Source organism: Oxyura jamaicensis, chromosome Z, assembly GCF_011077185.1.
Source record: "Oxyura jamaicensis isolate SHBP4307 breed ruddy duck chromosome Z, BPBGC_Ojam_1.0, whole genome shotgun sequence".
Taxonomy (NCBI): domain Eukaryota; kingdom Metazoa; phylum Chordata; class Aves; order Anseriformes; family Anatidae; genus Oxyura; species Oxyura jamaicensis.
The window spans coordinates 24,184,420-24,198,735 of NC_048926.1; the positions used below are offsets into that span (position 1 = coordinate 24,184,420).

General features: G+C 43.5%; 1 protein-coding gene across 3 annotated transcripts in view; it reads right to left on the reverse strand.

Annotated features, from left to right (window-relative positions):
• Nucleotides 1–778: 778 nt before the first annotated feature.
• Nucleotides 779–14,316, reverse strand: part of THBS4 (thrombospondin 4) — a 38,054-nt gene continuing 24,516 nt past the window's right edge. Inside the window, exons 11-22 of one of the 3 annotated variants that reach the window (XM_035311005.1) lie at nucleotides 13,164–13,268; nucleotides 12,844–12,951; nucleotides 11,196–11,355; nucleotides 10,397–10,515; nucleotides 9,571–9,623; nucleotides 7,256–7,449; nucleotides 6,786–6,964; nucleotides 5,838–5,886; nucleotides 5,540–5,736; nucleotides 4,860–5,032; nucleotides 2,596–2,735; nucleotides 779–1,000 (exon numbers count right to left, since the gene is read on the reverse strand). In XM_035311005.1, the coding sequence (XP_035166896.1) occupies nucleotides 939–1,000; nucleotides 2,596–2,735; nucleotides 4,860–5,032; nucleotides 5,540–5,736; nucleotides 5,838–5,886; nucleotides 6,786–6,964; nucleotides 7,256–7,449; nucleotides 9,571–9,623; nucleotides 10,397–10,515; nucleotides 11,196–11,355; nucleotides 12,844–12,951; nucleotides 13,164–13,268 (1,539 nt within the window). In that variant the 3' untranslated portion in view covers nucleotides 779–938. Of the gene's footprint in view, nucleotides 1,001–1,178; nucleotides 2,488–2,595; nucleotides 2,736–4,859; nucleotides 5,033–5,539; nucleotides 5,737–5,837; nucleotides 5,887–6,785; nucleotides 6,965–7,255; nucleotides 7,450–9,570; nucleotides 9,624–10,396; nucleotides 10,516–11,195; nucleotides 11,356–12,843; nucleotides 12,952–13,163; nucleotides 13,269–14,316 lie in introns of those variants that run through there. The other 2 variants (XM_035311004.1, XM_035311006.1) reach the window with 2 other exon arrangements.

Consider the following 14,316-nt stretch of genomic DNA (forward strand, 5'->3'; position numbering starts at 1 on the left):
CACTAAACCATGTCCCTAAGCACCATGTCCAACCTTTCCTTAAACACCCCCAGGGATGGCGACTCCACCACCTCCCTAGGCAACCCGTTCCAATGCCTGACTGCTCTTTCTGAGAAGAAAGGTCGCCTCATTTCCAACCTGAACCTCCCCTGGCACAACTTGAGGCCATTCCCTCTAGTCCTCTGGTTATCTGTGAGAAGAGACCAACCCCCAGCTCCCCACACCTTCCCTTCAGGTAGCTGTAGAGGGCAATGAGGCCTCCCCTGAGCCTCCTCTCCTCCAGACTAAACAACCCCAGTGCCCTCAGCCACTCCCCATAGGACTTGGGTTCCAGGACCTTCACCAGCTTTGTATCCCTGCTCTGGACATGCTCCAGGGCCTCCATGTCCTTCTTGTAGTGAGGGGCCCACAGCTGAACACAGTACTCGAGGTGTGGCCTCACCAGAGCTGAGTACAAGTCCCCTAAAGGTTACTAAGTCAGAAAGGGGTTAAACTCCCCTACAGGGCATCTTCCAACCAGTGTTTAAGCTGAATTGGAAAAGATACAGAGAAGCAGCACCCACCCCACTTCTAACATTCACTTCAGGCTAAATGCAAACTCTTGTTTCTGACAGGGACCAGACAGCCAAAATTGCCTTTTCTTCACCAGCCTGCTCAATACTGAACCCCAAATGGCAGCAGATTCAAATTATTCCTGGGAATGTTTTAAGTATTGTTACACATCACACACCACTCCTTAGACATTAGGGCAAATTTGAACACAGCTGAAACCCCAGAATATTTTGTCTCATTTTTATTTTCACTTTTATACAAAAAAAGTCTGACATAGTCACATCAATGAGAACAAGCTGCGGTGTGCACTCTTACAACAATCATATAAGGATTTAAAATATATTGTTTTATTGTTTGCAATAGCAATGTTAGTTTGCCTTTACTTCTTAAATATCCCCAACTCCAAATTGCTGAGCTTGAAATTCTTGAAAGTCCTCTGGAATGGTGTCTGAAAAGAGGAAAATATGGAACACTTCAGTATCTTCCAACAAAATCAAGGAGCACTTACACAAATTGATTATCCAACTACTTCTTGATGATCATCTAAATGACGCTATAACAGAAAAAAAAAAAAAAAAAAGGCATCTTGCTGCACACCCCTGATATGCTCATGGCACCAGCTTCTCTATTTCTCGTGTATCCTACTTCAGCTTCCCTGTGGTGGTGTTCCATGCCACAGGAGCAGACAGAAACGTTAGCCCGAGGACCAGTAGCAAATGTTGGAAAAACTTCAAAACTGGTGAAAGAAGCTGGAGATGGTCACTGTTGCAAGAGTGACTGCAGTTCTGACTGATGCTGAGTTTGCAGTGTCCCTTTGCCAGATGACAGACCATTTCACCTGGAGAGCCACGGAATCAATGGGAAAGCTAAAGCAGTACTCAAGTACAGAGTCACAGCAATGAAGCTGAGCCACCTGACCTCAGCTTTGACCTGGTTATTTCCACCCTGACACAGAGCAAGACTCTAAACTAAAAACAGGAAATAACTAAATAAAGACAATATTTAGGAAAAAAGTGGCAAATCCTCTGCTTTTTTAGCTGTTGGTTTGGTAACTTCTTTTTTTTGAGGCTCAATTTTTTTTAATCTTTTTCTGCAACTATAAGAACTTATCAAAAAAATGCAGGGATGCTTGGGAACTCCAGAGGCTTCCCTGAGTGGTTTCATTGAATCGCCATGGCGCCTGCAGCAAAGCCACTGCCTGCTCACTGCCAGGAAAAGTATCTGCAACTTCAGTGGCAGCTTTGAAATGTGCTTTCTGGGAAACCACATACTGTTTGAGACTCTTATCAAGTAATCTTTAGTTGTAAGCACCACAATCTGTCTAGAGGTTCCTCTTTCACTGTCCCCCTGTTTCCACAAGCACCAGCCTAGGAGCACAAAGTGCTCAAGAACCAGGGTCCATCCCCAGCACAAGCTGCAGATCCTGGGCCTGTCCATGCAGCAGCTGTGTCCAACACAGATCCAGGCTGGGCTTCTGGGATCCACAGAGAGCAATGAAACTATGCCAGTGTGGGGGGTCTCACCCTAAGCAGACACAAAGCATGCCCCTCCAGAGTCTGAGGAGGATTCCCCCTGGGAGGAAGGCCATCTTAGCATCTTGTCCACCCCCAGACAGGAGCAACCAGCCCCTAACACAAGCGATGCTGACATCTGGTGACTGATCCCAGAGGATCTCTGGATTTGCTTCACCTTGCAGTCAGAGCTTAAGGCATCCTCCATATATGATGACCTCAGTATATTGTGCATGTACAACCCTCACGGTTGGTTGGTTTTAAATAACACTTTAATTCTCTGATGACAGCTGCACTACTTAGTTGGCACAATCTCTGCAGCAGTGACTGCTGTGGGAGGAGCAGTGGTGGGGTGTTAGTTCCCGTCTGGCTGGGCTGCAGTGCGTTGCTGGTGTCAGGGGAGGCGTTTCACAGCTGTGAAAAACTTGTAAATGAAAATCAAAGGAGAAGATGCAAGACGGCTTAATCCGAAAGCCACACAAGCGGTTCTTTGTGGCCACTTGCTAGTTGTTAGCAAAAAAAGAAAAATTACCATTACAGCGATATTTCAGGTTGGACCAGATGATGTTTTCCTGAGAGAAGCAGAAAACTCCAAGCCGTCCTCCACGCATCGTGGTGTCTATAGTTACACCAGAGTCTGCCACTAGGTCAGAGCCTTCATAAAATCTTGCCCTTAGTGAAAGGAAACAGAATCTGTGTTAGGTCTTCTCTAAGGCTGCAGCATTTATTAAAGTAGTTTCATTTATTTGTGTTGATTCTAGCCTTGGACATGCCTTCCTGCCTGCAGCTAGCCTAGGGAAGAAAAAGCAGTTCAAGCTCCTTTGTTATCTGGGGACTGGAGCATTGCTGCACTCAGGAAAGAGTTTGGATGGGAGAAGGTTTTTGTGTTTTGGTGGTGGTGGTTTTACATATCCAACAAGAGTCAAAAGAATGTTTTATCCTGTCACCAGTCCTGTGTCAGTCCACAGCTGATCACTACAGCAGAAAGGGAGAAGCAGGTTAGGTCAGCTGAAGAAGGCCAGATGGACTTTGTCTCATGCAGTTTGAAACTAGAGGTTGTTTTCTTTATTTTTTTTTTTTAAATAAGCAAAATTTCAAACAAACCATTTAGAATCCTAAGGCTGCTTCCCTGACTGTCAGATTTCTTTAAAAATGTGAAGATGATTAATTCCAGGAACAGTTTTGATGATCTGGCACTTCCTTGTTACAAAAAACTGTCAGTAAATTCCCAAACAACTCTGGGAATAGCTGCGCCCTGCCAGATTTCCAGCACGTGCCCTGCACTGGGCACGCTGGAGCCAGCTGAGCTATCGCAGTGCTGGATACACCAAGTCCTCAGCCTCTGGGGTACCGGGCAAACAACTTACTGGATGATGAGCCTAGAGGGCCCTATTTTGAATGAGGGCACCGTTGTGTTAGGAGCCAGCCTAACATCCAAGAAAATAGTGGGCGGCGAAGGGAAATAAAGTTCCTATGTCTTTCCATAACATAGGAAAAAAAAAAAAAAAAACAAAAAAAAAAAACAACAACAATAATTCCCGTTATGTTCCTGAGTTTATTTTCTGATTTGCTGAGGCAGTTCAGAAGTATCTGTACAATGAACAGAACTTGTTTTCTTCCAAACTTCCTTGGGAGAGGCTGGCTCAAGTGTCTTTTTCCTAGGCTTCTTTGTAGCATCGGAAAAGCTCTGAGAGACACATTATGGTCCGTGGCGTCCAGCCTAAATAGACCACAGCAAGCTGTGGATAGAGCGCAGGCAGAGACTTGCTTTAAGTCTGACTGCATTTAGTTCGACAGATTTTGTGACGCTGGCATTACCTCCTTCCTCAGCTACAGGGTCTGTTAAGCAGGCTGGCTAGAGAGCCTGCAACCACAGGCAGACAGCTGCTTGTAAAGCAGCTTCACAAACAGCCTGATCTAAAGGAAATCCAAAATCTACTCACTGCTGCCCAGTGGCTAGGACACAGTGACTGACAGTATGAATGTTCTTAAATCAAATATGCTTACTCCAATTACTGCTGAAGGTGATGCTCTGCAGCAGAGAAGTGGAATTACTGCACCACCAAGATACTGAAGCTGAGCTGCAGGGTGGTGATTTCTTGAAGAACAACTGGCCTCCCTGTGTTTATTCTATTATGAGGCTGAAAAGCCTGAGCTCATGATGATGGAGCAGTTTTTTTTTTTCATTTTATTTTTTTCATTTTTTTCAGGATCAAACTCTTCCTTCTGAATGGTGATCTGTTTTTAAATAGCTTGTTTTTTTCAAATTACAGAGTAATCCTGGCTAGCATGTATTTAAGATCATTAACAAATAAACTTTCTGGGTACATGCTATGCAATCTCAAATCTGTAGCATCATGATAATTACTGACCTCAGGATCACAGCCATTAAGTGGACAACTATATTTCTGTTATCACAGAACATAAAAATGAACTGCTACAATTCCAACTAAAAGATCAAACTTAAGCAACTTTGAAATGCATTGTTTTTCAGGTCAGAGGCCAGCAGTACCTTGGAAAACAAAGTATTAAAGCCATTAAATGGCTCATTAGTGTAGGGCAGTTACAACACACGTGGTACAAAATATCAGTCACAAAACAGGCTTGGCGTGCAATTGTCTTCCCCAGGAAAAGAATTGCAGGTGGAATTTCACAATTCTGACCTGTTACAATGCTTTGTAACTGCAAAGCACAGATATATTGTGGATTCTCAGATTCCCACTTAAATTGGGTGTTAAGGACAGTTTAAGTAGACATACAACCCGTAGTCACCTTAGCAATCCTTTCCTCTCTTACCTGATGTATCCAATCTGGGGTCTGTGCTGCAAGAACCAGCGGTAGGAGACTTTGTCCTTCCACCCTACGTTCCGGGGGTCCTTCCACAGCAGTCTGACCTGATCGCTGGTGTCCCCCGTGTGCCAGAGGGAGTTGCGGAGGTGCTCACCAGGGCCTGTCTTTGATTTCACAGCCTGCAGAAGCATAATTTTCCAGTGCTGACCACAGAGAAACGTTTCCAGGAGCTCTAGGTCTTTTGTAGTGGGGAGGTCTACAGAGGCACCCTCCCTCCCACTCACAAACCCGTAACTGTCTTCATAACTACAGCTAGTGCTTGCACAGAATAATAAATGAACACTTGGGACTAAGGAGAAGCAAGTAATCTGATCAGTTAGTCAGAGAATAATCAGAGCAGAGACTAAATGCTCCAGCTGATGAGCAGCGGCAGGACTGGTGATGAAGTTCCTTACAAAATGGTGCTGTTAGCAGGGCTGAGTGGCAGCAGTCTGACCATGGTTTTGACACCCACTGCAGGGGGAGAACAGCAGTCGGGCAGCACTGCTGACACACAGCCTGAGGGCTTGGCCAAGGGCAGAGAAGCCAACACGCAGCACGAGGGCTCAGCCCGTGTCAGTGGGCTGGCAGGGTGGCATTGCCAGGCTGTGACCACTGTGTCCCCAGCTAGGAGGCAAGACCAGTACCTTTAGCTGAATGCCGGGCTCTGCAACAGCTCTGAAGGGAGTCGCCTGCCAGTACGTCTGCTCAGTCTGTTTCCACATTACCACGTAAAAGCTAGAGCTGTCTTGATAGCCAAAAATAAAACCAGCATAGTCATCGTCTGTCACCGTGTTCACGTGAAAAGTGCCCTCGAAGTCGACACCATTAAAAGCTGTGTAACCTAAGAGGACACATAGGTTAAAACCAAGCCTGTAGAAAATGTGTTTGCATGCCAAAAGATTTTCTGCTGTAAAGCCTGAATCTCAGAAGAGGGACACATACCAACAGCAAGGCCAGGATCACTGTTCATAGTCTGCACAATTTCCATGCCCTGTAAGATTAAATTCAGGGTGGTTAGTGTGCGTGACGAATTGGGTTGGCTAAGCCTGTCAAGCCCCTTCTGGCCTCCTGCTAGCACCCCCTCCATCCGTCTCCTCCTTTGGCTCATAACATGTCTGTAACACTTGTAGCTCTGAATTAAAATCAGAGCTATAATCAAATCCTAATGTTTCAGCTGCTTGTGTGCACAGAGGCACGAAGGATTTTTCTTTTCCCACTGCAAGACTGGACTTATTGTTATTCTGGTACTTTCCCTCCCTCTCCCAATTCTCCTGAAATCACTAAACCTGGGCAGAATTGGAGATGAGATTGAAAAAAAAATGGGGGAAGAGGGCGTTTGCAAAGCTTAGCTCACAAAATTTGACCACAGACTTTAAGGCTAAACTGACTGCCAGGACTGGGCTAAGGAAGGCTTATGTATTTCATCTCCACTTGGCAGGACTGAAATGTCCATTCCTTGTGACTCTGAACACATTTACCTCCTGAAGGCTATAATGTGTCAGTGTAAATAACATTTACTGGGCTCTATCTAGGATTAAATGCTCTGCCATACAGCCCGTCAGACTTTCAAACAATAGAAAGGACTCATGAGACTTTATAATTTCAGCAGGGTGACACAAAAGTCTCATGTTTGCTGTCTTGGAAGCAGTGAAATTCACCCAGCACAAGTCAACCAGCTTGTAGTTATTTTAGTTCATTAGCAGCATCAAGCTTCAAGCTGTCATGCACTGAAGTTGTTTCATTATAACACCTGTAAAACAGTCAACCAACAAGCAATTTCCACTTTTCACTTGTTTGCTAGAGGTCTAGCAATTACAGAGACAGTTATACTGTGCTTTTCAAATGATCTTTCTCAGGCAGGTAAGAAAGACCAGAGAGATGTATTTTTACCTGGTTCAGAACCACCCAGTTGGGATCAATCTGTGCGTCTCCCTCCGGGTCCAGCACTACTGTCTGATAGGCCCTGAAGTCTGTCAAGGTGATCTCTGCGTTCTCAGGGCAGACGTCGATCCGATCAATTACAGTATCCTGGTCAAAATCAGACTCGCAGATATCCCCAACTCCATCACCTGTACACACCAGAGAAGTGAGAGCAGATTTAGGTGCAGCAGGTAGCCACACCTGGCCTAGTCACTGGATCAGGGTGTCCAAGGAGCAGGTGAATGGAGTATCAGCCCTGGTGACCACAAAAATGCCAGGGGATGGGACCCAAGGAGCTTTGCCTTGGCCAAAGGCAGTGCTGGGACTCAGTGCTGTTCAGTGAGCACATCTGCCAGTGCGACTGGGCCAGGTCAAGTGTGTGTGTTGGGGAAAGATGTGGTGCATTAAGCACCAAAGCAGCTACTGAAAGCCCAACTTACCATTATCATCCTCCTGCCCTGGGTTGGGGACCAGCCTGCAGTTGTCAGGGCCAGGGGGCAAGAGGTCAGGAATGCCATCATTATCATCATCCTCATCACACTCATCACCCAGCCCATCCTTATCTGTGTCCAGCTGGGAGCTGTTAATGATGGTGGGGCAGTTGTCTGTGCTGTCCTGGTGCCCGTCACCATCGCTGCAAGCACAGAGACAAAACAAAACAGCACACCAGCATCAGCTCTTGCCACTGCACAGGGGAGAGCACCTGTATCTGAAAAGGACCTGCACCAGAGGCATCCCTGGAACTGGGAAATGGATACTTTTTTTTTTTTTTTTTTTTTTTTTCCGGCAGCTGAACAGCAAAGAGACAAGGAACAATCAGGCCATGCAATAAGGTGGCAGAAGGTGAAGGCTAGGCTACCCAGATAAGGAAAACAAAAGGAAGCCTTCCAGGAATTGGGAAAAGATTCCACAGCCAGGATCCTAAATGATACCCGCTCCTAACAAGCATGTAAGGCACATCCAACAAATGCTATGTCACTGATCAAAAGGCACCCAGGAGACACAGCAAGAGGTCAACAGTTGGCATCTCTGTCCATATTGTCCACAAGTGTCCTGGTGCTCATGAATGCGTGAGTGTGAGTGAAATCTATGAAAGGATCTGTGTGAGCACCAGAAATCATACTTGTTTAAGAGAAAGCACCACTTTCAACCTCCTGCATACCAAGTTTTGTTACGTTACTTTCCCCCGGGAAGCTAAGCAGTAAGGAGTCTGCAGATCCCAAGCACCACAAAAAACATCAGGTGGTTACATGAAGAGTCACCAGTAACAGGGACACAAACTATAGGAAAGGGTTTGGGAAGTTATTGAATGACTGCCTTGTTTTTCCATTTCAAAGGCTAAGTGCATCTTACCCACTGGGAAAAAGAAAAAAAGGGCGGTGGAGGGGCTTCTACTTCTTGTTTCCAACAGATTTTTTTTTAGCCCAAGAGCCGTGACAGCTGTTGCATTTCTAGGATTCTGTGCACACTGGCCTGATGAGATTTTATTCCCCAGGGGAGGTGCACGGACACTTCAGACCTGTGCCCAGAGATAAGGGTAACAGCCACAGTAATGGCCTGAAGTCAGGCACATTTTGCACACACACCACAAACAAAATGTTTTCTGTCAGAGTGGACATTTCCCCTCAGTACCCTTTGGTTTAGCATAGGCAGAGCAAAAGTGGCAGAGATGCAGTTTACAGCTATGCATATTCCCACCTCTCACTCCCTGCTTAAGAAAGGTGCTTTAATTTTAGATCAGAGGAACTAATGCCTGCAAGTCCTTAAGTGGAAATACAGCGAGGACAACGCACATCTATCTACTGAGAGGTTAACCTCAGGCAGGACTACAGTACGTTCCACCAGGAGAGTCTTCCTGCGGGTTAGTTAGGTTTGAGGAAAAAAGACGTGTCCCTTTTTGACAGCAGGAAAAAAAGGCCATATTTACTTAAGAGTAAAAACAGCTCGCAAACACCGGGGGCCTCATCAGCTACTGGTCCAAGACTCCCAGCAATGTTCCCAGCAGAAGTAGGGAAGTAGGCTCCTGCACTCATAGCAGCCACCAAGAGCCACAAGGTCAGACCTTGCAGCTTGGCTGCATCAACACAGGATTTATCACTTCCCTTTCCGCTTGCTTCAAGTGAGGAGCATGGGGGAGGACTTGCTGCCCACAAAGGTGTTTGTGCAGAACCTGCTTCCAGAGAGGCGTTATGCATTTTGTCGTAGGGCATGCTCCCCTGAACAGTTGGGGCATGTGAAGGCCGTAGAGAAGCTTTGCCACTCTTGCTGTGCCTAAAGCAAAGGAGTATATTTGGATATGTTTTGTGCATGCTAATAAAATTCTGAAACACTGTCTTCTTATGGAAAAACACATACCCCTTAACTGTGAAATTTCTGCTAAAGCAAAAACAAGAGAGGAAAAAAAGGAAGAAAAGCAAAAAAAAGAGCACGTTCCCTCACTACGAAGCTCTGAGTGATGCTCAGAGTGTGATTCCTGACACTGCTATCAGTGTCATTTCCACAGGAACCCACAGGAAGTGTGTGTGAACATGGGGCCAAAGGTGAAGGGTTCCATTACCGTACTGCTACAGGGAAGTGAACCAACAAGGCTTATAAATCACAACATTGTTTTTGAAATATCCCCCTTGAGGAGGTACTGAAATCAAATGCAGCCTAATATAAGGGATAACAGTTCTCCAGGAATCAGTACAATGCTTTGGCTCACAACTAGCCTGTTCTCTTCCCTGCTGTTGTTATAAGCCATGACACATCGTACCTGTCCTGATTGGTATCACATGAATCTCCAACCAGGTCATTGTCAATATCAGACTGCAAAAGAAAACAGAGGAAGTTCCAGTATCAGCTGTTTTGAGCATCTATTCAAATGAACAAATATTCAAAACAAAACATAATCAATTAAAAATAAAAGCACAGAAAAACTTTTGTTTTGTAAAATCTATTTTCTTCTTTGCATCATTCATTTCACCCAGAAGTTGGTTTTATTAAAGAAAAAAAACATACAATGAATAAGCAGAGTTAAACTAGACTGGAGTAGTTCAGGATGAGCAGTTTGAACAAGATTCCTCAACAAATGGAGATAAACACCCCTTATTTCTCACTGAGGTTCATCTCTTACGTGGCTTCAAAAATCTACCACGTTTCTTTAAAGCTTCCAGCATTTAGTAGTTTCAAAGGATTTAATCAGAATTTAAAACAAATCAAAAGTCTCATTGACTTCTCACCTACAAGCAGTGAAAACCTTACTAAGTGAGGACATCAGGATTTGGTCCTAATTAAAGGAAATACTGAATATAACCATATCACACCACTGTGTGGAGTCTAGCATTGCACTCCATGGGACTGGAGCAGGTCTACATTCTACAGCATGACAGTTGAAGATACTAGTGGAAGACAGATGCTAACGACATCCCAAGATACACATTGTGGCTCCCATTCTCAGTGACAGAACCAGTTGAATCTCCACAAAACTTCCTGAATACCTAGTGATAAAAAATAAACACTGGCTGCCTCATTCTCTTGCATCGTTTTGGATTTCAACAGTCCCTTCCCTTAAATAAGGGCATTTTTTTCTGCCTGCTAACCTGGTTTGGGTTGCTGACTGTAGGGCAGCTGTCACAGGCATCGCCAACACCATCATTATCCTTGTCCTCCTGGTCTTGGTTGGGGATCCTCTGACAATTATCCAAAAGGTTCTTAATACCTAATAGAAAGTGGACAGGATGTTAGTTAAAAGCAATTTATGGACAAGGTAAACATGAAGAAGAGTAAAAACACTATTCCTTTTTGGCAACTGCTTAATCTTGCAATGAGATAATAAATCTGCACAGCAAATCTTTCTTGGAAATATATCCACTCATTTAATAGATGTTAGAAACATCTTGCTAAAGAACAGCTTATAACCCAATCACACATACTTCATTAGTTACACACACTTCATCCTGTCTTGTTCCCTGTGTCATATTACAGGATGGAACATTTTATCTTTGTTATTACATCTGAAGGGCTGTTACTTTTTCCACTTCTTTCAAGCCTCCTACAACAATGGAAATAATATATTTTGTAGCTCCTGAACATCTGAGACAGGCAGAGCTGGATACTCTGGGACATGTTTGCACCGTTAAGGAGTTACTGAATGACCAATGACCTTAGCTTATACATGAAACAAAGCTCATTTTATCTGTTATGAAGCATTAGGTGCTTCAGATGGAGACTAAAATATATAAATTAATCTAAAAAAAATACTTCCAAACAGAGGTTTCATGAAGAAAGACAACACGTTACAGGACACTTAGCAGCTGGTGGCAGGAAGTTTCTAATGCACAGCATTTTCTGGGTCAATTTCAAGAGCATCAGAGAAGCTGTAAGCGAAGAATTACCAACCATCTCCATCCATGTCATCATCACAAGCATCTCCTTTCCCGTCACCATCTGTGTCCCTCTGGTCATTATTCAGGACATTGCGACAGTTGTCACAGGCATCTCCAAAGGTATCTTGGTCACTGTTTCTCTGGTTAACATTGGGAGTCAAGACACAGTTATCCTGCAAGACATAGATCCAAATGAGGTATGAACTGTACCCTGCATCTTTCATTTCTCCTTTAGTGGATTTATAAAACCCTTGCATTTATTTCTATTTTCATGAGAAATGCTTACTGTGGGCAGTTGGATATTTTATGTGAACATCAGCTCCGGACCAGATTTCACTGGCTCCCCCTCAGAGTTCTACTTTGAGCCACACCATGGAAAGACTAAACATGAACACTGAGCACCATAAGGCTTTATTTATAACTTTGACTTCTGTTTCTCATTTTGGCTGGGTTCACATGAGTAACCTGTTTTGATGCCCTGGCTTCCTTACATGGACTTTCTCAAAAGTTGCAGTTCAGAGACCTTGATAGGGCTCGTAGATGCTCTCAGTGAAAGATGGTTGCCCCCTTCTGGTAGAGACTCAAACAAAAGGAAAACACTTGGAAAACTAGGATTTTTTGATGCAAAAAAGGTACCAGTCTTATTCTTTTGTCATACAAGCTGCTATTGACTCTATCTTCCCATCAGAAGGCATACAGGGAAAACTGAAATTCAAAGAGGTGTAAACAGTCTCTCATATCTAGCACATTCATGACCTCCTCACACATGTGGAGCAGGAGGCAAAACAGAGCTTATCAACAGTATGCAAGTTACTTGATTGTGAAAGGACTGAATCTGCATAGGGATTTACAATTGAAGGAGGATTTAATATCTTTCCTTCTAGAACATTAAGGAAACCAAATGCCTCAAACTACCAGAATTGGTAGAGGGTGGGTCCCTGTGGCAAAACAGCCTATGATTGCCTTCTCTGATTGCTAGTCTGCCCTAGCTCCACATGTGCATTTGTACTCTGGACGGGGTATCCTTGCTGTCTTCCTTGCAAGTGCATGAAGAAATACCACACAAAGGTCTTAGTGTAGAACAGCACCATGCATGTGAGAATATGGGGTGAATGGGAAAGCTTTTACAACACAAATTTATACTCTGGTGCCTTCTGCAGCAGAATCCCCGCATGGAAATCTCTTTCTCTTTCAGAACATGATCCAAAGCTTTTTTAAGTTATTGACAAGACACCCATTAATTCTGGGGGGTTTTGGATCCCTCATGAAATGTTATGTCAGGCCAAACTGCTCTTTAAAATGTAAGACACTAATGTAAGTAGTGTTCCTAAAGGTCATGTTATGGGAGTTTGAAAGGAAACAAGTTCTGTATAAAAAAAAGATGTAAAATTCAATGCTAAAATATAATAATATAGTGTAAACTGGTGGGACTTAAGGATAGGTGAGGTAGCCCTAGTATTTTGGTGTATTCTTTTTCAGGTCTAATAAAAGGGAGCTTTACATAAATAAAAGGGTAGGATTTAGAGAGCTGCTGACAGTGCTGCATATGAGATAATCTTCAGTAAATAGTAGCAAACCAGATTTAAAAATCACTGCCTACTGCAGCAATGTGAGATTATTCTGTTTGCACAGACTCCTGTACCCTGTTCTACACACAGCACCTGGTCATTTGGAATGCCATCTCCATCTGCATCTTCATCACAGGCGTCTCCAACCCCATCACCATCAGCATCTTCCTGTCCAGAGTTTGGGACAAATTTGCAGTTGTCCTAGACAAAAAGTGAGATATGTCTGGTGTTCTGTGGGTTAAAGTCACTGAAAATATAAAATTATCAGCTTTTCTAGTATTGTTTTAATTAATCAAATTAAACAATTTATCCACAGGAATACAGTAACTTGAAAAAGGATGAATACATCTAGTCACCCTTCTCAGCCCCCTTCACGCTCTGAATTATTATACAATTAAGAAATAATTTCTTACCTTTCTGCAGCTTTCAGCAGCGCAAGAGAGCTCCTCATTTGGGTAGCCATCAATGTCAACATCTTTTCCACAAATATAACCATCACCAGCCCAGCCAATGCCACACTATCAATAAAACACCATGGTAGTGCTACCAAAAGGTTAATGAGTCATTTCAGAAATATTCAAGAGGGAAATTCGGCATCATGAAAATGCTGACATGCAGAAGGCACAAACAGTCACAGTAGTGTAATGAAGTACACCTCAGCAACTCTCAATGTGAACAAAAAATCTTTCATCCAAGCTCTCTGTATCTACAAACAGCCAGAATAAGCTAAGGCTTTATTTTAAATGGACTCTACCTGCAATGATTACAGTTGGAGCCATAGATTTATTTCAGATACCTGACAGGAGTCAGTTCTGATTCTTCATCTGTGGATGGAGAAAAGACAGAAAAGCAGGACCAAGGCAGAATGTGCACACTGCATCTCGGCAAGGGACCCATGGTTAGATGGGTGCTTTATTCAGTATCTCAAGAATACATCTGCAACCAGAGGAATTTTTAGAAGAAAACTGTTCTGACAGTTACTCAGTTTGCATCACCGAAGCAAGTACATCTTCACACAAGTTTCTCCAAGCCGATGAAACTGGTGTTGTTTCAAAACAATCCCTAATTCATAACTGATTATACATGCAAAGAAATTCATGTTAAAATCTGGCCTCTCCTTAAAACAAAGACTTGCCTAACATGAGTAACATCTTTCCATTGCCTAACATCTTTTCCATGCCTAACATCTTTCCATTACAGCATGAACTTAAAATATCCTCATTTCTTCTTCTTTGAAATAGATGTACTTAAAAAGGAGACCAAAGCAAGTTCCAGCAAAAGCATGTACTGTATCCAAATTTAGGACACAAGACTAGTTTCTTGCTTTCCCTTGCAACACGGAAAAAAATAGATAATATACTTCGGTTAAACTCCTACAATAAAAGTTCATATGCCATATAGTGTTCTTCTGTTACCAGGGCTGGAAAGCACAGTACAGCCTACCTGTGCCTAGAATCTGTAGTCACGTTTGGAAGATCGCCACCTCTATCAACAGACAAATACGGGCATTGTGCTTATGCAGACAGGATCCCTAATTACAGCTACACAGCTGAAAAGCCTGCATGC